This window comes from Oreochromis aureus, linkage group 13 (genome assembly GCF_013358895.1).
Source record: "Oreochromis aureus strain Israel breed Guangdong linkage group 13, ZZ_aureus, whole genome shotgun sequence".
Classification (NCBI taxonomy): domain Eukaryota; kingdom Metazoa; phylum Chordata; class Actinopteri; order Cichliformes; family Cichlidae; genus Oreochromis; species Oreochromis aureus.
The window spans coordinates 16,255,714-16,279,616 of NC_052954.1; the positions used below are offsets into that span (position 1 = coordinate 16,255,714).

The 23,903-nt window shown below is 38.6% G+C and overlaps 3 protein-coding genes across 4 annotated transcripts; 2 read left to right on the top strand and 1 right to left on the bottom strand.

Annotated features, from left to right (window-relative positions):
• Positions 1-987: 987 nt before the first annotated feature.
• Positions 988-23,712, bottom strand: rassf4a (Ras association domain family member 4a). 2 transcript variants are annotated; one of them, XM_031739011.2, is made up of 12 exons: positions 23,572-23,675; positions 21,546-21,636; positions 17,623-17,691; positions 17,425-17,500; positions 7,925-8,031; positions 7,105-7,175; positions 4,599-4,768; positions 4,075-4,176; positions 3,702-3,753; positions 3,450-3,571; positions 2,015-2,112; positions 988-1,378 (listed from the first exon to the last, which is right to left on the bottom strand). In XM_031739011.2, the coding sequence occupies exons 3-12, from the start codon at positions 17,673-17,675 to the stop codon at positions 1,309-1,311; spliced, it is 921 nt and encodes a 306-aa protein (XP_031594871.1). In that variant the 5' UTR covers positions 17,676-17,691; positions 21,546-21,636; positions 23,572-23,675; the 3' UTR covers positions 988-1,308. The 2 variants fall into 2 exon arrangements, with proteins under 2 accessions (XP_031594871.1, XP_031594870.1); XM_031739010.2 differs by lacking the exon at positions 21,546-21,636 and having other exon boundaries at positions 23,572-23,712.
• LOC116319627 (protein DEPP-like) lies at positions 9,755-10,925 on the top strand. Its single transcript, XM_031739012.2, has 2 exons — positions 9,755-9,881; positions 10,281-10,925. Exons 1-2 carry the CDS (start codon positions 9,853-9,855, stop codon positions 10,687-10,689), a joined length of 438 nt encoding a protein of 145 aa, XP_031594872.1. The 5' UTR covers positions 9,755-9,852; the 3' UTR covers positions 10,690-10,925.
• LOC116319628 (C-X-C motif chemokine 10-like) lies at positions 18,345-19,751 on the top strand. The gene is made up of 4 exons (XM_031739013.2): positions 18,345-18,486; positions 18,613-18,742; positions 18,839-18,922; positions 19,270-19,751. Exons 1-4 carry the CDS (start codon positions 18,420-18,422, stop codon positions 19,385-19,387), a joined length of 399 nt encoding a protein of 132 aa, XP_031594873.1. The 5' UTR covers positions 18,345-18,419; the 3' UTR covers positions 19,388-19,751.
• Positions 23,713-23,903: the final 191 nt, after the last annotated feature.

The window sequence follows — 23,903 nt, forward strand, 5'->3', positions numbered from 1 at the left end:
TCAACTCTAAACAAGCACAGATATGCAATGTGTATAAAATGAACTCTACCTGTGAATAGAATGAATGTGATGACAAACATATTCAATGCAATATGAACCCTGTAAGAAATATTACTAATCAAATAATGCTGTAAAACATGTTATTAATGCAATTATAATAATGCAGGTTATATGGCAGCAATAAACGAATTTCTGAATCTCCACACAATGCAACAGGATATCTTATCCATTTGCAGGAAAGGCAGACTCTGGTGCTTATCAGGAATTTTGTATGAGCATATGTTTTTCATACTGAAAATTAAACCAGTATTCAAAGGCTCAAAAGAAATTACTGCAGCAAACATGACTATACTTGGAGTTTTTCCATTTCTGCAGGGTTTGAGAAGTTCATAAGATACAGCTTTCCTTAGCTGGACACAGTTAACCTTTAGCAATATTCCCTTAAGTAGTGAATAAATGTGACCAATCTTCCTCTTGGCCAATATTTCAAACTAAGTAAGTAAGAGCTCAAGTAAGAACATGAGCTCTGTGAATATATGAGAGATTAATGGTTGGGAGTAGGGAGCATTATTGAATTACTGCTATGATCTGATAAAACAATAATAGTGAGTGATTGTAGGTCAGTGTTTAAAGTCAAGGTTGATCCACAAAATATTACAAAAGTCTTGCCGTTTGTGAATCTGTGGGAAAAAGGAACAGCCATACTCTCTCAGGATACCTCTATTGTGTAATGCAAAAAGGTTCAGGGTTCACACACACGTACACAGACACACCTCATGGGAAGTAGCTGGCAAAGAGGGCTGCTTAGAAGAACAATGCTAATGTGTGCTCAGTCTGTGGAAACACAGGAAATAATAAATATGGCTTTGTGTGTGTGTGTGTGTGTGTGTGTGTGTGTGTGTGTGTGTGTGTGTGTGTGTGTGTGTGTGTGTGTGTGTAAGCCCAAGCTGAGTTTCATGGTTATTAGACATCAAGCAGTATTTTTGAAGGACAACACTAAAGCTGATTTATTAGAGAAAAAGGTCCAAGTCAGAGAAAACATTACCAAAACGCTTCAGTATAAATATTCATATGTGCAGTAAAGATTTTCATACAAAATGTGAATATATTAATAGAAGATATCAAAACAGTGATGCACTTGGTTGTAAAAATATTGACAGAATAGATGATACAAAGTTGAGACTCACTTTTTCTCCTTTACCTCTACATTCACTAAAGTATCTGGAACTATTCCCATACTAAAACAACAATCATTAGTGTTGCACCCACCCATTCCCCTTACACATCAGTACACGCCTATAGAAACAATCATGCTCTGTCGTCGGTGTGAGCTCTGTCTTCAAGCTGATGTAGTATCATAGATTTCAGGGCACTGTACCTGCAGAGGTGGGGGAAAAAAAACACTTGAATAAAGGCTTTGTGTTGCATGTCTACACTTACACCCAAATACATATTTATTTATTACTGATGGGTGGTATTATTTTAATGAAAAGACTGAACAAAGAACGTGTTATGAATGACTTATTTGGCAGGTTGTCAGTGGAGCTTAGCTACTTAGAACACAAATCTTAAAAAAGAATACAGGTTGAGACAATTTGCTGCAAGTTAACTGTAACCATGAAAGGAACAGTTGTGATTCCATCACTGACTTGTAATAATTCCTGGAAACTTTATCCCAACCTTAAACCTGATCTTAACATTGCAATGAAATATTTTTCTTATGATGATGTGCTTTTTGTCTCCAGAAGAGAAGCAAGTCCCTACCACAGAACTGTGTAAACAGAGTCTTAAAAGTACATACAATGTCAGGGTTAGTAGGCTGAAATCTCAGTCATATGAGGTGAAAGATTACATAAGCTTGCAAACAATAAGCCGTGACACTGTCCTTAACTGAAGAGTGACTGCCTTGTTTTGATTCAGTAATACTGACAGGAAACATGCATATTGGCTCCACATAACGAAATAAATCAGTCGAGATTTACAGCAGTTATGAAAGGAGAGACTCTTGACTTACTTTTTGGTCAGTTTGATTATTTCACGTTCCTCTTCCTCTTTCAGTTTTTCTACAAAGCTGTCTAAAACGGGAATCTCAAACTTTATGTACTGGGCAACCTGGAAAAAGACAAATTCAGACATATCATTTTGAGTGAGAACTATCCACAAACAAATGTTACACAAAACAGAAAGCTTTTTTCCTTTCCTCTGGTTTAGCACTAAAAATGGGACACTGTAGCGACTACTGTTATTTATTGTATTCTTGTATTCTTCAGTGGAACTGGTATGTAGTTTGCTTTTATGGAATGGTCTGCGTTGTGTGTGAGAGTGAATATTGTGACTGGAATCTGTTGCGATTGTGGCCCATATACACAGCCATATGGAAGATCATCTGTAACTTCTGTTGTACACTTTGTGTTTACACCTGGAGGAGTAAATGGGATATCTGCAGCCAATTTTTTTTGTTTTTTCTTAACTACTTGAGATGTATAGATATAGTATACATAATATAGATACATAGATATTTGTTTACCTGTTATTTTTGACTCTAATCGACTCTAATTTATACTCTTTAAAAAAAAAATTAATAAATATGACATTTACTGTTTATTATTAAATTGTTTTTGTGTCTGGTGGGAGCTGGGATAATTGATATTTATCATGTTGTTTTTCATTTCCCCAGACATGGCATAACATAAATTGGGGGCTAGTCCAGGATTTGCCCACAGTCTCTTTTATGCAGAAAGTGATAATCAAACTGCTAAACCAAACGCACACTCTTAACACATAACACAAACAAAATAAAATATACTTTAAACTACAAATACTTAAATCAACACAAATATTTATTCCAAGAAAAAAAACCTCAACTTTATTTGAAATAATCAATTGAACATGTAATGAACTGTTTTTCAGTTGTCCTAACACAGATAGTCAAAAGTCACTTCTGTGGTTTACCCAGAGAAAATTGGAAATAAATATTACTTTGACATTTTGTTTAAAACTAATCTTTTAAAAACTATAAGATGACACAACAATAATAAAAGGATATGTCAAACTGAATTAAAACTATGACAATGAACCGAAATCAGACAAGGGAGATTTGGCTTTTAGTTATTATTTTAAATAAGGTAAAACTTTTGTTTACTTGTGCAAAAATAGTGTTGCGTTTCTTAATTTAGAGTGATTCAAATGATAGACTATTTAGGGAATGTACCCAGCAGCAACCTTATTTATATTACACAGTGTTGTCACATTACAGATTTAGTCATGTTAGCCATTGTTACATCAGTCCCTAAACAGGAAATCTTTTCTCAGCTTGCTAATTATAACCCAACTGTCTATCATTGCGCCATTGTTTTGATGTGTGTCTACAGAAAAAAAAGAGAAAAAAATAAAAAAGAAGTCACGCGCACAAGATAAAAGAAGAGTAGTGGCACAAAGCCCATACTCACATCATATGTGACTTCCTCTCCCAGGTCCGCCTCTGTGATAAAGATCTTGGAAATTTTCTCACAGGGTCCATAAAGCACACGTGTCACCAGTGGGTATTCACCATCCCTCAGTCGTGTCCTTTCTGCAAGGTCATAAGCAAAGCAAAACACTGTTTATTTACTTATACACACACATACTATTTGTAGTACCCCCCACACACACACACACACACACCACAAAAAACAAAACACATATTGAAGGGTCTCACTTACCACCAGACTCATGCACCATGTAAAGAACAAACTCCTCAGCTTTATTCTCCACCTTAAAAGACAGAAGTATTAAGGCGCGCATAGAAAGCTTTTAGTTCAAAAACAATGTTGCTGTTATGCCAGCAGGTTAGCAGGATTGGTTTCCTTGAGTATGTTGCCTATGAAACTGTAGCCATCTCCAGGCTAGCACTGCGCGTTTGTCAGTGGCAAGATGCAGTTTACCACTGATTTATGGAAATGATCACCCATGATAATAACTGCTTACTTCATTCACATTTTCAAGTATACAAAATTTTAAAAAAATGAATATATTAATAAGGTAAATTCTTGATTTTAATCAACTTGAGGTGAGACCAGTATCTTTATTGCTCACCCTAAACTTGTGTAGCAGCAGGTTCAGGACTTGTCCAGTTGTCATGGTGCTGTTTACTCTTACGTTAGTGACCGAACCATAGGCTGGAGTAAAAACAGATGTCTGGAGGCAAAAACACAATAATGGAAAAATTCACAACAGATAATGCCTATGTAGAAGACAGAGTACTAGTAGAGGTGCTTTGCTTCATCGACACTTCAGTATGGATTCCTAAGCTTGAGCGCCCTGGACATTTTCCACAGGAAGTCTAAAACAGAAAGGAAATCTCTCAGTCTGTACCTGGACTCTGTTCAAAAACAACATGCACTTATTGTATCTGAGAGACTGATGCAGGAACACAGTGTAACCCCTTTTTTTCCTCCCTGTGGCACATTAATGAAATGAGATCACAGCTGGCTATTGTAAAACTCAGCAAAAGCACAGGCACACCCACACAGGAAAGCACTGCCCCTCTGCACCTGGAGATGTGTCAACAACCAGATACATTAACGGGTGTACTGTTATGCGTGTTCTGTTTATTGTACCTTATGGTTGTAGAAGTGGCCGTTGATTGAGAACCTGTGTGTGCGCAAGCGCTGCAGGTCTCTGGCAGTGTGAGTCTTTGACCTCCTCTGAACACGCATGAAGGAAGCATCACTCCTGGTCCTGAGTAGCTGAGGTGAGTCGTCCTCATCCTGACCACCCACGTCACCACCTCATTGAGGGAGACATGTAAAGAAAAAACACAACTGTTTTAACACATATATCAGATAGTTCTGTTCAATCATTACTTTATATGTTTCATTGTTTTCATACCAACCATCCACTTTATTAGGTACACTGGTTCAACTGCAAATACCTAATCACCAAATAAGGTAGGAGCAGCTCCTGATTAGGCATATAGGAATAGTCTAGAGAGCCTTATTAAGTTCAAACCAACCACAACACTTAAGTGACTTTGAACGTGACATCGTTGTTGGTCCCAGAGGAGACGGTCTGCGTATTTCAGAAACTGCTGATCTACTGGGATTTTCCCATTTAACAATCTCTAGGGTTTACAGAGAACAGTCCATAAAAGAGAAATATCCAGTAAGCAGCAGTTCTCTGGGTGAAAATGCCTTGTTGATGTCAGAGGTCAGAGGAGATTTGGCAGACTGCTTTGAACTGAAAGGAAGGCAATAGTAACTCAAATAACCACTTGTTACAACCAAGGCATGCAGGACATGTTGAATCTCGAAGCAGATGGGCTACAGCAGAGGACAAAAACAGGTGCCATTCCGGTGAGCTAAGAACGGGAAACTGAGGCTACAGTTCACACAAGCTGACCAAAATTCGACAACAGAAGACTGGAAAAATGTTGCCTGGTCTGATGAGTCTCAGTTTTTGCTGCAAGATTCAGATAATATAGCAAGAATTTGGTGTAAATGACATTAAAGTATGAACCAATCCTGCCCTGTATTAACCTTTCAGGCTGCTGGTGGTGGATTGTTAGTGTGGATATTTCTTTGGTGTGCTTTGGGCCCCTTAGTGGCAACTGAGCATGCGACATTTAAACCTCAGTCTTGTTGATAATCATGTCTGTCTTTTTATGACAACAGTGTACCCATCTTGTGATAGTACGTTATCCTGGTGGAAGCAACTATGTCACGAAGCCTAAATCATGTCAGACTGGTGTCTTGAACATATCAGTGAGTTCACTGCACTCTCTGCAATCACCAGATCTCAATCCAATAGAGCACTTTTGGGATGTGGTAGGCAGGAGAGTTGTGGATGTACAGCCAACAAACCTGCAACAACTGTGTGATGCTATCATGTCAGTATGGACCAAAATCTGGACCAAAGAATGGACCAAAGAATTGTCTCTAGCGCCCTTCTGGATAAAGAATTAAAGCCGTTCTGAAGGCAAAAGGGGGTCTAATCCAGTAATGGTTATAATGGGTTAGACCTCCTTTTGGGATAATAAAGTGGACAGTGAGTGTATATTCAATAGCCTGTACTTCATACTGACATTAAATGTAACATTAAAATATGTCTGAGCAATCATTTTGGGGTTAGGGGAAAACATATTTTATACATTTATATCCAGTAAAAACTATTCATCTGCTGGCACATTCTTTTTACATAAGCAGCAGCAACCTAGTTTTCACCCTGTGGTATTTTTTTTTTTTTTTCAATTACGAGACAATTATTAGCATCACTAAGTAAAATGATTTCTTGATTTATTATCAGCACCCTTGTTCAGTTAATTTTTTTAAAAGCAATTTCTATAGTTTTCCAATAATCAATCATAAATCAAACAGCTATTAATATGGTGTTAAAGTCAGACAAATCTTGCTCCTCATAGCTAGCTCTGACGAATGAGTGTTACACTACAAGTTGACAAGAGTTTTCCAAATTAGTTTTTGAGACTCATCAGTACACTGCAACTCTACAATCACAATCTAACTAAACTAATAACAGTAAAAGTAGATCATATTAGTATTAGTTGTGAATATTCATTTTTTCTTCCATATATTTTTTTAATTTTGTCATTTAATGGTGACCACATCACCACTGTATGACAAAAAGTTAAATCACTGATTCGGATTGGCAAAGGTGAGGACATGTAAAAACAATTTCACAAATTTGCTGCGTTGTTTACCTTTGGTCATAAGTTGCCCCCGTGAGAAAACAGATGCTATCAAAACCACTTAGTGATGGCTTTGATAGAGGCCTTTCTAACAAGCCTAACGCTGGTTATTTACAGAGCTGGTGATCTGATTTCAGTGGCATCTCATGATCATATGTGCCCAACATGTGAGCCTACCTTTCCACTGTGCTTAATGAAGCACTTGTGGGGCCATAATCTCCTTCAGTAGGTGTGTAATCTGAACTAATCCAGCAAGTGTGTGTGTGTGTGTGTGTGTGTGTGTGTGTGTGTGTGTGTGTGTGTGTGTGTGTGTGTGTGTGTGTGTGTGTGTGTGTGTGTGTGTGAGAGAGAGAGAGAGAGAGAGAGAGAGAGAGAGAGAGAGAGAGAGAGAGAGAGAATAGCCGCACGTGTTTCAAACTCACCTGCTGGTCCAGTTTCTCGGTCAAGTGAGTTATTATTAGACTCTGCTGACACCTGCTTCGCCACGGTAAATCTGATGTTTTTGTAGAAGACAAACGAGGAAAAAAAGTTTTTAAACCTCGAACACCAAGCCTATCATATTTGATACATGAGTTTTTACGTTATATCTACATTATCAGTGTGATTTTAGCAGTGTGCAATTAAATTGCACAATATATTTTTAAGCCATACATTGGACAAAAATGTAGCAATTTTTAAACTGTAGTATGATACAAATATGATAGAAATTACAAGTCAAATATACAAATTGATAGTTACTTTACTTTACTACTTTACTAAAATGTTAGATGTTTCCATAAAGATTCCAGTTTTAAAAATGAGAATTTTCTCACAGTTTTCACACACTTTCTTTCTTTTTGCCTAAAACATGAAAAACCATGAGGTAAGCCTAAACCATGAAATGGTTTAAACCATGAAATGGTTTAGGCTTAGGCAAGGTTAATGTATCTTTACGTTTTATGTGAAGTTAATGTCTTTAGTTTGTTCTGAACTGGTGAGATGTGATTGAAAGCCTTAAGCAATGGATTTACATTTTTGCAGACAGCTAGATGAGCAGATTAGTATCTATCAGATAAATATGATGCAACAGCAAAAAGAGGATTACCTTGGCTTAGCTCAAAGCTAGAATAATAATTTTAATTATTCTGAGTATTGATGAAACTGCCAATCATTCTCTTCTGAAACATATTATTGGCTTTTGGCTTCAAAGTGCTCAGAGATGGACTGAAATTAGAAGCTGGCGTCTAAATTGGGCCGTTATACCTGCTGAAACGAAATCTTTCATTGTCATCGTACATCTGAAGTCTTATTGGTCGGCATAGACCCCAGTAGATGTTCAGCAGCCCTTCAAGAACAAGCTCTCCATCCTCCTGCATACACACACAAACACACGTATGACAATGATTATCAGCAGTCATTGTCAGAGGGGATATCCTGCTGGCCTGCAGCCACCATGGTTCAATATCAGGTGTACGTGCTGGGACATTCGCTCACAGCTGCAGGGTGAGCTCTGTCATCTCTCAGAAATGGTGGAAAAAAGGGCGTGTCACATGATCCTTTTTACAAGAATGAATCACGTCTGGGAGGGCCGAAATGGAACAAAGTCTTAATAACTGCTGTGGGTCACGTACACGCAGGCGGGGGGGAGTTTGTTGTTTTTGTTGAGAAAAAAAAAAGTGCAACTCTAAAATTAGAATAAATTGGAAACTATGCCGTACGTGCTTTGGATGCAGAAAACAAAACTGTTTGCTTTTACAGCTAAATGCAAAACACAAAAGGCAGAACTAAAGCAGAAATCGAGGGCCTTCGGCATGTTAGCGTGAAAAATAAATCCAGAGGTTCAACAACAAGTCAAGGTTTATGTGTTTTTAGTATTAAAGCTAGATCAGTAATAAATCAGATACCACGCATCTGTGACTGTGATAACAGCCATCTACCACACTTTTAGGACGTCCGCTTCCCTTGCCTGAAACAACTTGTTATATCATCACTATAACTAATTCATTCCCCTGAAATACAATAAATATCCTTTAACAGATTTTGCTGAGGGGAAAAGCTGATGAATCAAATCATTATAGCAATTTCAACAGCAAAGTAACACAGATAAGAAATGGAAGAAATGATTTCTAATTCTCAGAAGTCCAACTGCTCAGCTGACATGCTACCAGCTAAAACCAACAAGTATCGATTTTTAAAACATAGTTTTTAAGTAATAAAAAGTAAAAAGTAAAATCACTGGAAAGGGCTGAATACACCTGGAATTCATAATTTATAAAAAATTTTAAATGTACGCAAGTGTTGACATTTCAATTTACGTACTTTCCAATAAGATTGAATCATTTCCACTAAAATGTAATAAATTGTAATGGATTATAGGCTTTATTTAATACAAGAAAAGCATTATTAGGCCAATTCTTCTAATTAGGGAGGTGTTACATACAAACATTTGGTTTCACTGAGCTCAAACAGATCAATTATTAATTAAACAAGAACAAAACAATTCATAGTAGAGGGCAGATATTTTATGTACTTTTTGAGCAGCTTGCATGTGATGCATCCTCGTGTATGCTCTGCTTTCATACATTTCACTTGTGTGCATGAGACTGATTGTTGAAGTAACCACATGATGTGTAGGAGTTTTTATGTAAACAATTTTTACATTGAAAATGTTTGAAGGCGTCTGAGCCGTTACAGACATAATCCTCGTGTTTTTTTAACTTTTAATGGGTTGATTTGCATTGAAAATTGTGTGTTTGTGTATTTTTTTCTGTTGGTTTTATAACAAGGGATCAGGAGGAGGCATTATGGTTGGAATTGACTGAAAGTAATTATGCTTGTTTTCATTTTCACAATGATAACAATCATAAATGTTAAAGAATGGAGAGAAGAGGCAGAAAGTGGATTTCTGGAGGTGCTCACGGGGCTTCATTGTTTTGGAAATCTAAACATTCAGTGCAGCTGCACCACTGAACCTCGCTGACCCACCACTCCTGAGTTTCCTGAACAGGCATGAACACACCCTCAAGTGCACGCACACAAATTCACACAGATGCGAGTTAGGTCAGCTGAGCTATTTTTGGATCTAGCGGTTAATCACTCTGCTGCAGCGTGCCTCTATAAAGGCTGGATACACACTCCAGTCCACTCAGACTCAACTGCAAAGACTGGACATCACTTCTATTTCTCTCTGCATGTCAAACCTACAACACAAGCATCAAAGGTGAGAATGATTCTTCTTTTACTTCTTCATTATTAGCTGGACTACAAATGAATTATCCCCACAAGTTGTTTTTAGAGAAATCCTAGCAGTGTATTCAACATTAACTAAAGAGTTATAAGATTAAGTTAATGATTTGGAAGTAATTGTTTCCAGGAAACAATACAGAATAAGGAAAAGAGGAAACATCTTTCAGTTTAGCTCCTGTTTAACAAAAAAAAAAAAAAAAAAAAAAAGGTAATGAGAGCAATTAGAGATGTTTAGAGATTATGTCAGATGTTTTAGCAGCATAGTTATATGTTCTCAAATATTAGAGCTACAATCTGTATTTATTTTTATTTTTTCTTGAAAAGAAAAAAACCCCCCAGAGTCTAATTATTTTATTGTTCCTCTCCGCTGCAGCATGAAACGCAGACAGTTGTTGCTGTCTCTGCCTCACTTGCCAACCATTACCGAGACACTTGAGGACTTGCCGGTCAATCCTTCATCCTCCCAGTCTGCCCAGAGCTCCCAGTCTCTAGAGGACTACATGACCAGCATCCAGGCTCTTGCCCGACCTGTTGAGGCCCCAAGCTACGGCCCTGTCAGACTCCAAAGGTCCCCCAGGCTGCGGCAGTTCTCAAAGGCACAGATGAAGCTCTCCGTTTCTGCCTCAGCACCTCGCGGGTCTCCGCGCACACTAAGGACTTCCAGACCTTCCAGTCTGAATCTAAACAGCAGCACAGAGGATTTTTCTCTCAGGATGAGCAGAGAACGTGACTGCAAGGGAAAGGACCCAGTAGACTGGCTGTTTGGACAGATAAGGACTTGAAGAGAGGTTTGGTTGTTGTTGTGGGAAACCCTGGAGGTACTTTGGAGTATCCAAACAAGGAACCACAGGAGGAAGTGAACTGCTGGTATTTGCTCAGTGATAAAATCTCTATGTGACTCATGAGCAAAACGAAGACTTATTTATTTTCCTGCACTTCTACACGTTTACATAATGGAATATTTTGTTAAGATGTAAAGGCTATAGTTTGTAATAAAATACTAAAATAATCAACAGAATCTGAATTAGCATGTTTTTGTCTCCGAGATTAATCCACAAAGAAGAAGATGATAAAAAAAACCCCTCTTTTTTGTGTGTTAAGTCACACTCTCTAAAAACCAAACCAAACTCTTTAAACATCTGAGATCTTTTGATAGACATTTTTTTGGTTTTCTATCATATTAAACCCTACTTACAAAAAAGGTAGATGATCCTAGTCTACTGACAATAACGACAGGTGTTATTGCAACCATAGTGTGAGAGGTTGTGTCCACATATTTTAGTCAAACCCTGTTACAGTTTTACTCTATACTTCATCCACACTATATAACAGAGGTAAACATTTTACAACAACACTTGAATGTGTAAATTATATATATAGCTGTTTTAATAATCAAACCCCTGAACTCAGTCTTATGGCAGACCAACTCGCCTGGTAAAATAAACAGACACTCATGCGATCATCTGATCAACAATTGCACACCCACTGATGACATCTGGAAAGTAATGGAGTGAAAAAAGGGAAGGAGTGACATTTTTCACACTCTATGGGCAAATATACACTACTAATCTTTACATAATAAAAGAAATCAAATAGTACATTAGATCTGTTTTTTTTTTAAAGTATTGCTAGTTATGATATATAAAAATATCAAAGTCAGCATTCTGCAGGACCATATATTTAATGCTGATACTTTCACTTATACCAACTGAATATTTCTATTTTATTTATTGTTTACTTGTGTGAAATATTGTGCAGTATCATACCAAAGCTACAGCTGTAGTTAAAATGAAATCCTTTGACCTACTATAAGAAAAATTATAGTAACAACATTTAGAGTGGAATTCTTACATATTAAAGCATCACTGGTGATGAATAAAGAATATAACATGTAATTATATGTAAAGATAAGTAACTATTTTATAGAAGTTCCAAAAAGTTGATTTGGTTCATCTGGACGTAGAGTTTTCAGTTGGAAAAACGTTTCGTCCAGATGAACAGAATCCACTTTTTGGGATTTCCTTACCCGGATGCTTGAACATGGATTAACATATTCTCTAGTCTTAGTCTCTTAGTCTCATCGTGCTAGTGACATCCAGCGGTGAGAAATGTGGGTGCATTTCAAAACTTGGATTCGGCCACTAGAGTGCGCTATATACTCACTGATGGACACCGGAGGTTAATTGAGCATACCAACCAACGCACATAGTAAAACACAGGAGTGGCTGCAGTGAGCCCAGTGTTTACTTAGATCAGGCTGAAACCTTTGCACCATACCACAGTGTGGTAGCCTATATAGTCTGAAAAGTACAACCGTACAGTAACCACCGTTTACGTTTAAGACAAACCCAGATGCTGAAGTGCTCTTTAGCATGTTTTGGAACTTAGCTCTGCAATCTGAGCAGTGAAAGGAAAAATTCAACACCTACGGCAGTCTACACCTGCAATATTACAGCTATTGCAGTGATACTCTTTAAAAGTGTACAGGTTAGAATTTGTTTTCTTCTCACAGGTCCCGGGGTTGTTTATTCTGGATGGTACTAAGCTTCCAACTCAAAGCACCTGACATCTCCTCCTCCTCCAGTATGACTAATACACATCACCTGACTACACCTTTACAATTTGATCATGAGTGATTCTTAAAAACAACGCATATCTCTGCAGCCTCCAACCGCCACTTCACATACGTCTTTCCAAAGACAACCTGAATGATTCTGCAAGTCTGGCTTTGTCTAATTACAGACACATATTTTTCTAGTAATTCACAGGAGGAATTTTCTACTTTTATCTTATAATCAAGGAGTGCCAGCGCTGTGCAATATTTGTGAGCCGTATCTACAAAATATCTACTGTTCAGTGGATGAAGATCAGCATGACCCTGTGGTCAGATTGTTCTTGATAACAGTTGACAAAACAAAGAAGCTACTTTCAGCTGCTCCCTTATTCACAGGGGGTCATCACAGCGGGTAGCTTGGCGTATTTCATTTTGCAGGGTTTTCTTTTTTCTTTCTGACACAACTCCAAGAGGATTTGTGTTTCCTCCCAGAATCGAATAAGGGGTCTTTCACTCCCAATGTGAAACTATGTGGAATTCACTTTCATTTTCCAACAAAACCTCCACCAAGACAGCTCACTCTCTGGGCAGTATTTACTTTTAAGGGAACAGTATTGTATTTTGTATATATTAAAAGGTTTTTGATCACAAGTTTTTTTTGTTTGCCAAAAAAATGATTCTTATTTGGGATTATTGTACATGCATTGAAATTGTTATGTGGTACTGGTTAAACAGCTTTACCTGTTACTGTGATATTTCTTTGGTATATCAATATAGGCTGTTAATGTAAACAATGACAATAAGCATTATTATCACTTGAAGGAGAGGTCAGAGGTCAAATGTGGCATGATATTTTTTTTATTTCTATACAGTACTTTGTATATGTTGACAATACATACCACATTTATACAGTTTCTAAGTTCTAATGCTTTTTGGTAGCACTTCCACCAATAAATCATTAGGCTGACCTTGAAGACCTTGATGGATGTGAGCCCAACTTCAATGGGCTGTTAACACAAACCCACTCGTCACCCCTACAAAGTTTTATCAGAATTCATTCAAAGGTTTTCGAGCTATCACGTTTATAAACAGAATCGCACACACACATGCAAACACTACCAAAAATCTCACTGGTAGAGGCAACTATGTTTTTAATCTAAAAAGTGCTTGATGATTTCTTTCTCTTATGACTTATTTCTGTGTTGCCTGTAGTACGACCTTTATTAAAAGACTGAATTCTTGGCACTGTTCAGTCTTTCCGTACACACCTTGTAAGGCGGAGTGATTAAGAATAGTTGAAGAAAGCCTGAAACTCAGACAAGCAGTAAAACAACAAAAGGTAACGCTTTGAATGTGTGTTACACTGTACTTACTCTATGATAACAGAGACAGACTTGACAACAACCATGCAGAAGCACATTAAAGCTTCTCCTAGCAGAACTGTTTTAAGGAATGGGAGTTTTCACAGTATAGTCTAAACAGTGGGACAAACAGTGGGAGCGTGAGAATTGAGCAGATAGTGGTATGAAGAATTCACAGCAAGTGGCTGGGCTTTGTGTCCTGCCCCCTGCACACTTGACCCAAGCAGCTCCTTATCCCTAAACTAAATGGAGTACATCCAGCTGTGAAAACAGGAACTTTTTCTTGTTCTACATGCCCACTATGTTTGTCATTGTCCAGCATTTGAGTGCAAACAGCTTTAGCTAATCGGATTGAGTAGCTTGTTTGCAAGCAAAGTTAGCATTTAGGATTCACTGATGCACCCTAACCCTGTCAACTGTTCTCATGCAGCTAAACATAGACATAATTCATTTTTATTTATCCTTGCATCAACATTATTGCTAAGCAATGTTTCTCTACTAAAAGTGCATTACCAGTTAAAATGAGAATGAGCATTTCATTTCACCACTACAATAAAGCAGATATTTAATTATCAAGAAAGCAAATACATTGTTCTTGATAAAAACAAGTAAGAGTTGGTGGTGTGTGACCTGTAATGTTAGCTTATCCGTGTGAGTCACTGTCACTGTGAATGCGTCATCGTCTTGTTATGCCTGTGACACAGATTCTCTCTGGGTCTGCTGCTGCTGTTGTTGTTAACTGGAATATTGAGTAATAACCAAAGTCAAAATAACATATGTCTGTAGCCACTGTGACATCATCCATGGGTTTGGGGCTCCACTCTTTGATGTGTTGAATTTTCGGATGCTGCCATGTTGGTTTCTTGGAACTAGAAGTGACCACATGCTGACAAGAGGGTGGAGTTCTAAGTTATCAGCTAACACTAATAAACCTGGGTAGAAAGCTGCAATTTGTAAACTGTATGGGTGCAATGCACAAACACATTTACCTATAGTTAATGCATGGTAAAAAGCTCCTTTATCACAAGTAAAAGACTAATAAAATACTGGAATTTCCCTCACTGAAACTGAAGCACAAACTTCTGTAGTCTGTACAACACAACAGGCCATATTATTAGTTAAACAAGTCAATTAAAAATCTCCAAATAGGCACCAACAGCACACTCACACTGAAGAGGCCCAGTTTAATCACTTAAAGTAGTGGAGGTGAGGCACTGCTGACGTTATGAACGGGCCTCGGGGGTCCACACCCACCCAATAAAGTCACTGTGCCCCCTCAGCTGAATTCTACTGCTATACTTTAACTATAAGTTACACTAATTCATACAATATGGTAATGAAAAACTTAAAACACCCATATCACTGTGAAGTTATTGCAGTGATTTGGTTCACAGTAGTTTAGTGCTTCTGGAGCAATCATAACCAGCATGACTGAGGAGGATACTGATAATGTGGGCTTATGTGTGTCAGACTTTGGGAAGTACTGCTCATGTATTGTTGAAGCTAAAAAGAGGTCATTTGTCTGCTTGTACAACTTGTTTCAAAGCATGACCCCACTGGAAAATTGCAAAACAAATGAAAATGTGTTGAGGAACTTGTGTGCTGCTGGTTTAAAAGGTCTTGCTTTGCTTTGCTTCTGTAAATAGAGCCTTCAGCTTTCAGGTCCCTCTTCTGGGGAACCAGCTCCCAATTTGGATTTGAGAGACGGACACCTTTGCTACTTTTAAGATTCAGCTTGAAATTGTACTTTTTGATAAAGCTTATAGTTAGGCCTGGATCACGGGACCCTGAATCTTTTCTTTGTTATGCTGCAATAGGTCGATGCTGCTGGGGATTTCCCATGATGCACTGAGTGTTTCTTTTTCAGTGTATAAACACCACTCTAATAATTACTAATGATAAAATTCAATCTCTGGCTCTCGTCCACAGCATGTCTTTGTCCTGCTTTCCTCTCCTCGGCCCCAGTGGGTCATGGCAGATGGCCACTTCCTGAGCCTGATTTTGCTGGGGGGTTTCTTCCTGTAAAGAAAAGGAGTTTTTCCTTTCCACTGCCACCCAAGTGCTTGCTCACAGGGAGTCATCTGATTGTTGGGGTTTTCACCGCCTTTACCTTACAATATAAAGCACCTAGAGGCAACTGTTGTTGTGATTTGGCACTATACAAATAAACCTGAATTGAACTGAAATATGTTTCTTTTTTTTCTGGGGGGAGAACAGCAAAGTAATGTGAGCTGAAGGCCCCCCAGTCAAAGTTACCCGTTTATACGTTCTGCTGACTGTGATGGTGACGCCTAGCAGACATCTGTTAATTAAACTCAGAATGGCTCTATATCCACTATCCCCAGGACTTCAGTATACAGATAGGTGTATAAGAGTCATTGATTCACCCACTCAAAGTGATAATAATATAGAAATCACACACATAGCCCACCTGTGGTGGACTTCAGTGGGGTCTTTTTTCCCCAATAAATCCATATTCAGTTTACTTAAACATAAATTTTAATTTCATTTTTCATGTTCAGCAGAGCTGGAGAAAAAAATTCAGCTCTGACATACTGTTACAAACTTACAGTGTTTCTTTCCACCACTGTAACGTGTACAAAGTCATTCTTTATGGAAATTAGAAGGAAAAATGTTTTATTTAATCTCTTCTTATCACACATTAAGGCTTTTCCTTTTTACAAGTTTCAACCACTTTGTATTTTAATATTATAGTTAATGTTGTAAGAGCACTGGTCCCTCTGTATCCATGCTGGGTCTGTGGCTGTGGGGGATTTTCCCAAAATCCTTCAAGTGACAATGTAGTGAGTCTCACTGCAGGGGCACAACAAGAGGGACAGATCTTGACCACCTTGCCCTGCCCTCTCTCTCTCTCTCTCACACACACACACACACACACACACACACACACACACACACACACACACACACACACACACACACACACACACACACACACACACACACACACACACACACACACACACACACACACACACACACACACACACACACACACACACACACACACACACACACACACACACACACACACACACACACACTCAAGAAAGGACACATTGCTTCCTCCTTTAAAAAACCACTGGTAAACGCAAAGGGAAACTCCCAACCAGAAAACCTAAAGAATGAATATCTAACAAATAACTAAAACTCTTGCAAACAGCTTTACACCCACAACAGCAACATTTTGCAGAAAAAAAAATGTGGTGCTAAGCAGACTTTGATGAAGAAATTTTGAAACTCTTGTCTCTCCTTATATTTTTATTTTGAGGGAAACAGGGGCTTTTTGTGGTTTGCCGACTGCTTGTCCCATAGGAAAAGAACACAGCACTCTCAGGTCTGTGTTTAGAGCCGTCTCTACATTGGAAACCAGTTTGGTCTTGGGACTTTTTTTCCCTCATCATTTGGCTGAAAACCAGAGCGCAGCAACTGGTTCCAGTTTTGTTATGTGCGTGAGCCATTTTATGTAGCGTGTCCTGCATTCCAGCAAGGCAATTTTCAAAACTGCTCTGGTCAACCCCACCCCCCAACCCCAGCACTGTCTCTTGCTAGGTGGTCCATGCGCCACTCGCTTTTCCTACCTCACGAGTCCTCAGCTGGAAGTTTTTCCCTTCATGGTAACAGTTGTACGTCTTCAGCAGTAACAAGATATCAGACCTGAGTATGAACACACAAAAGGATAAATCAGTTCTAAAAGTGAGCGCACTGATGAAATTTAATGAATGTGAATTTCTACTGTAATGTAAAAACTGTCCAGTGATGGAGCAAGGAGCACTTACTTTGATATGAGTTTCTCTTCACTGAGCTTCACGTAGGTCTGATGCGCACTCATTCTGACTAGAGTGCAGCTGTGGCAGAAAAACATCAGACACAAACATTAAAATATGCATGTGATGCTAATGTACTAATAATTTTGACTGTGGGAAAGTCTGTGTGGATTTAAGCAGTGAACGGAAACGCAGAAATACATTTAAAGCATATATGAATAGTGCAACTTAGTGTTATTTGTTATTATACTTTTTTTTCCAAAGTTGGAGAACTTTGGGATGTTTTTTCCTCTTGTAATAAAAAGGATTTGAAATATTTGCTCCGGTGTTAAGGGCAAGGACAGTGGTTTAGGAGAAATCACATGATATTGGCATGGAGCCATCATGTTGTATCATGTTGCAATGGAGCATAGAGCAGCGCAAATGGCAGAAAACAACATCTTAATCTAATTAAAGGGTTAATGGCCGCTTCAGTGATCATCTTATATATGATTATATGTAAAACAAGCTGACAAGAAAAAAAAGACAGCAATCCCTGTATCATTTATGTATCACTTGTGTCTTCTTCTTTTTTGTTTAAAATCTAGTGGACAGCAAAGGGAAACCTATTAATCAGTGGATGCTTTTTTTTCCCCTGGGAAAAGCAGGAGAGATGTCCCTGATCCTCGTCCAGATTCCTGTATCCTGATACTGTGGAGGGAAGGTGGCACGGGGAAATTCCTCACTGGGAAAACACACCACGTGGGGGAGGAGCATGAGTATAAAGGAGCCAACATGTGGCTCTGGGCTCAGTGTCAACGTCCTTCAGCATGAAGCTTTATCCTCAGTCCGTCTGTGCGTTCGCTATCCTGAGCCTTTGCTGTGTACTGATCACAGGTAAGAGTCTTTTCACTTATCCATGCTTACAACTACAACTCACTCTTTTTCAGGGTTTGCAGTAAGTTAACCTGGGCTTTTGGTTGGACTGAACTGACTTTTGATCTTATTACAATTTCTGTGCAGTGAAAGAGTCAAACAGCACGTTTGTCCCGGGGAGATGTGCTTGTCCAAAAACACAACAGGGTGTCAGAGGTCAACTGAAGGCGCTCATAGTGTTACCACAAAGCTCCACTTGTCACAGCGTCACAGTCATGTGAGTACCAGATACTGCAGACACACTTTCACCTTTTCAGACATGTGTGCACAGAGGTGATTGTAAACTAAAAGTGTTGTTTCGTGTGTTTTTCAGAGTCACCCTGCAAAGAAACAATAAATCACTGTGCCTGAATCCAGAAGCGCCGATGGCCAAACAGCTGATTCGCTGCTGGAATAGGTGAGATTTATCTGTTTGTCACTGGTCAGTAAACTAATAAACACAGAGGGGATACACCCGTCTTCAAAGTTCCTGTAAATTGCAAGCAACAGTGTCTTATAAGTCGCCCAGCCGGTTTTTGTAACAAAGCACGTGGTTGTACTGCTACTTAATCTTTCCTACTGCTTTACTGCTTGAGAATCAGTATGAAATTTCAGTGGCAGGTGAATTTATTGCACAACTAATGAATAAAAATTTCTATTGGAACAAGAAAAAGGGTCTGATATTAAGTACTGATACTTATTGCTGGAGTTTCTATGCTCATCTTTTTCTTAACTGTGCTCCTTTATGTTTTTTTTCCCCTCCAGAGTTAAGCAGTTGGGTCGTGATGTAAAATTGTGTCTACAAAGGAGTAAAATGAGAGGGGGTCAACGCCAGCAGACTCGACAGAGGAGAAAAGGCCAAAACAGGAAAGTCTCATCCTGAGACTCTCAGTAGCTAGTCAGAGTAAGGAAGGGAAAAAAATGACACCAAGTATGTACAAAGGAGAAGTGTGTACAGGGAAGAAACTACTGTAAGGCCACTTGTGTCTTTTCTCCCTCTCTATGTCATTGCAGACATTAAGCTTCTTTAAATTGTCTAAGCTCTACATCAAAGTCTCCTTATTATTTCATTCTAAATGAGTAATGTATTGAAACAAAGCCCTGGAGGCTCATAAATGAAAAAAAAAAAAAGTCATTGGTTCTGTATATGCAGCTGGGAAGGCCAACTCAAGATTGTGTAGTTTATATTTATATGACTGCTTGATGTTTTATACTTTTTTTTTTTTAAATAAACATATCTGAACAATTCTGTGACTGTGTTATTTTGGCTTAAGCCTTTGATATTCTTAATAATTAAAGGAAGCAAAGGGATTATTTCCTTGGCAGGATATGTGAGGTCACCGAGCAGACAGCCTCAGCTTAAGCTAATAAACTAAAGGATTCAAATCAGCTTCAGGAATAAAGCAAGTTGTTTTCACTTGAACTTTGTATCCTAAATTTATAACAGGAACTGACCACATGTTGTTTTGATAATTTGGATGCGTGACATCCTTTTCCATGGCTCTTACCTACGATCAGCAGAGAGAATCCCTAATGTAAAAGCAAAGGAGAAACTGATCACCATTATGGTGCATATCAGGGGTTATTGTGTATGCTGAATTTTATGACTATTGGTGGTGTTGCACAATAGATGCCGAAACATCTAGGTGATCAGGGTGTGGATTTTGTAGTGTTTTATGATAGCTAGTTAAGCTCAAGATCTGTTTGAGATTTCGTGTAAATCATGTGACACCCTAGTGGAGTCAAAGCAGAATATACAGACACAAACAGAGGAAGAAACTTAAGCAATAAACACTTTTTCTTGCACTGCATGAACTGAATAAGTGAGGCATGCATTGACCTGTACCATTTCCCCCTCCTAGTGTTTAAAAAAAAAAAAAAAGAAAAACCAGTAGAAGTATGTGAGCTAATATGGAAAGTGAAAGTCCTCAATAATAGCACCTTTGTCAAAGGACAAGAGTTATATTAGGGACTTTTCTTATCTGTTGTGGGAAAGTGGCAGTTCCTTTGGAGCCAGGTATTTATTAGGTAAGACCGGATCCTTGTAGATGATGCAACAGGATAACATTATTGGTACGGACCTATAGAAGTACTCAGTATGTTTATAGTTTAATTATCTTTACCATATTGCATGCACTAAAATAGAAATCATATTGAAAGTGACAACTAAAGGGTTTTTATGAGAGGCAAGTAAAGGCCAAGGTGTAAAGGTGCCCCCCCGAAAAAAGTAGCCAACAATACAAGTCTATATTTCAAAAAATATAATGTAATATCTACATTTCACCAACAGCTAATGAAGAGGAAAGAAGTGCAATACTAGGGAAAGGGAAAACAAAAAATATAGTGATTGAAACCCCCCCCCCGAAAATGAATTGTTGTTCTAAACTTCAATGCTAACTACTTAAAAAAGAAAAATCTTGATAGTAATCTTGGCCCTTTATACAAACCGCTTAACACATTTAAGACTTGTGGTTTTTTCCCCCTCACCTGATAACATACTACTTTTATCTGATCATAAAATTATATTATAAGTAAAGAGAAAAAACATCTCTTATCTTCACCAAGAACATGTTTATGCAACACACAGATTAGTCACCCATGACGTAGCTGATGCTATGGTGCCATCTAGTGGCTATTGCAAGATAGAACTTAGGAAATCTTAAAGCAGTGTGGTTCCCGCTTTATGTGCCTCTATTACACACTCAATTTATTATGTACACCTGCCCAACAGTTCGTTATGCAAATAATCATATTACAGCAACTAAATACATTTAAGCATATAGATATGGTCAAGGTGACCTAGTGAAGCTCAAAGCTTTGAATGTTGCATGGTTGTTGACGCTAGACAGGCGGTCTGAACATTTCAGAAACTGCTGATCTATTGGGGTTTACAGAGAATTATCTGAAAAGGAGAGAAGTGGCATTTCTCTGGGGGGAAATGTCTTACTGATTCCAGAGATCAGAAGAGAATGGGCAGATTGCTTTTAGTTGATAGGAAGTAACTCAAATAAAGACTTGACACAAAGAAGGTATATTGGTACCTTGAAAAAGGTGGGATCCAGTAGCAGATACCAGAGTGGGTGCAGCCAAGGATAGAAAACTAAGGCTACAATTCACACAGGCTGATCAAAACTGGAAAATAGAAGATTAGAAAAATGTCACCTGGTCTGATGACCCTCTATTTCTGCTGCAAAATTCAGATGGTTTGCGCAAACGAGATTTAAGCATGGATCCGACCTGCCTTGTATCAGCGGTTCAGTCTGGTGGTAGTGGCTGCTTCCAGCAGGATAACACACCCTGTCACAAAACTCAGATTTTTTCAAACTGGCTTCTTGAACACGTCAGTGACTTCACTGTACTCAAATGGCCTCCACAGATCTTAATCTAATAGGGCACCTTTGGAATGTGGTGGAACGGGAGATTTTCATCATGGATGTGGTGCTGCAGCAACTTTGTGATGTTATCCTGTTAACATGGACCAAACCCTCTGAGGAATGTTTCCAGCATATTTTTGAATCTATGGCACGAAGAATTAATGAAGTTCTGAAGGCAAAAGGATGTCCAACACAGCACTAGCAAGGTGATAAAGTCTTTCACACAAACACCAGCAGGAGACAAAGGCAGCTTTGTGTGCAGCATTAGTGCAGATTTTACTTTATAAAATAAATGGCTGAGCTGTTTTTTGGTCTCAGTACTTCCTGAGATTTTGTCACATGACAAAAAAGGGAAGTTAATCAGTTAAAGTAATGCTGTGTGACTTATTTAGAATAAGTACTGTTCCACTTTGATACAGTTCATTTCATCTGGAACTGGCCCATTCATGATGACTTTAATATGAGTCATTAAATCTTTTATTCTCAGAATCAAGGAAGGCAGATCTTTCTGAAACCCCCCCCTCAGTCATACAGGAAAGGATTTTTTTTTCCAGTTCTTTAAGCAAAAACAGAACTTTGTCCGATAGAAAAAAAAAACAGAAGAAAAAATGCTTGCATGAGCAGTGTTAGCCACCACAGAAATCAGGAAACAGACTGCCCCATACTGTCTGACTGGGAAGTGATCTCTGGGAGGTGATTCAACCAATTCAGCCGAATAATAGAAATAAAAAAAAAACTAAACGAAATAGAGAGAAGTTAAAGATATAACCTTAACTAAATCCTAATTGTTGGGGTTTACAGAATCGACAATTAAGTCCACATTTATTTCATGCATTACTGAGGCAACAACACCTGTCCTACCTCCCCCTTTAATGACCTCTGCCCATCGCCAGCTTCAGCTAAGCAATGTGCTGACAAAGTATGTGCATACAGAGATGGTCAGTCTACCTCTCATGCATATTTATACACAATAATGGGTGTATAAATTTTCCATAACTTAAAGGTTTCCAGTCTGTCACCATTATTATGAATTATTCAACAATCGCAAATGGCTACACGGTAGATGGGCCAAACGCTGTGCGATGAAAATGGGCTTCATTTTATTTGGCTGGACTCGGATTTCGGTGAATTTACATTGTCTGCGTCTTCTCAACTCTTCTCTCTTACTCATGCAGCATCTTTGTGTGCAAGCTCCCTCGGTGGACAAAGAGCTTTCATTGCAGGTCTACTAATTGGTTTGATCATCGCGAGATTCGTATCCAATTATCACACCTACTCTGGCAGCTGCGCCCGAAGACAATTCAGTCCCACGCGTAAAATGACCCGGAGAGCTCCAAATAAAGCACACAAGGCGAATTTCCGAAACATATCTCAACAAAAAAGTCTAAATTTCAAATGCTAATGAGGCAGATAACACTGATCGGCAAACCACGGCTGAGTTAGGGCTTTAACAATAACGAACGTGGCTTCTAACAGCAAATAGTAAATCACATGAAGGCTAACGGAAAGTTTCTTATACCAGTCATTACTCCCAAAGGCAAAAGACAAAACGGAATTTAACCTGCATCCAACTTCTGAGCATCTCTTCTTATCAGACTATTTTTATTTGTTCCCGGCTTTTTTTTGCAGGAGTAAAGTTATTGTGCCTCCTTTAAACATAACTAAACATAAACTGGGTCATTTTGAGCCTTACCATAACAGAGTGCGTCCCCGTTTTCTTCCGTATCACCAGCGTTATATGCCTCTTTTCGTTATCAGTTTTCATGCCTCCTTGGCAGTGCGGTATTCTGAGCCGAGAGATAAAGCTGACATCCTGAATATCCAATAGCAGCCCACGTTGATACACCGCAGCCAATCACACTCGAGCATAGGCGGGCTGAATCAGGGCTGCATACCTCTCCCTTCTTGATCAAGGTGGCTCTGGGGCTTTGCTTTAATCCTATCAGCCAGAAAAGTGTTTTAAATTGTGGTCTTCGCCACACTAAGGATGTTAAGACTCAGCTCTAAGACTATAAAGGTTTCATT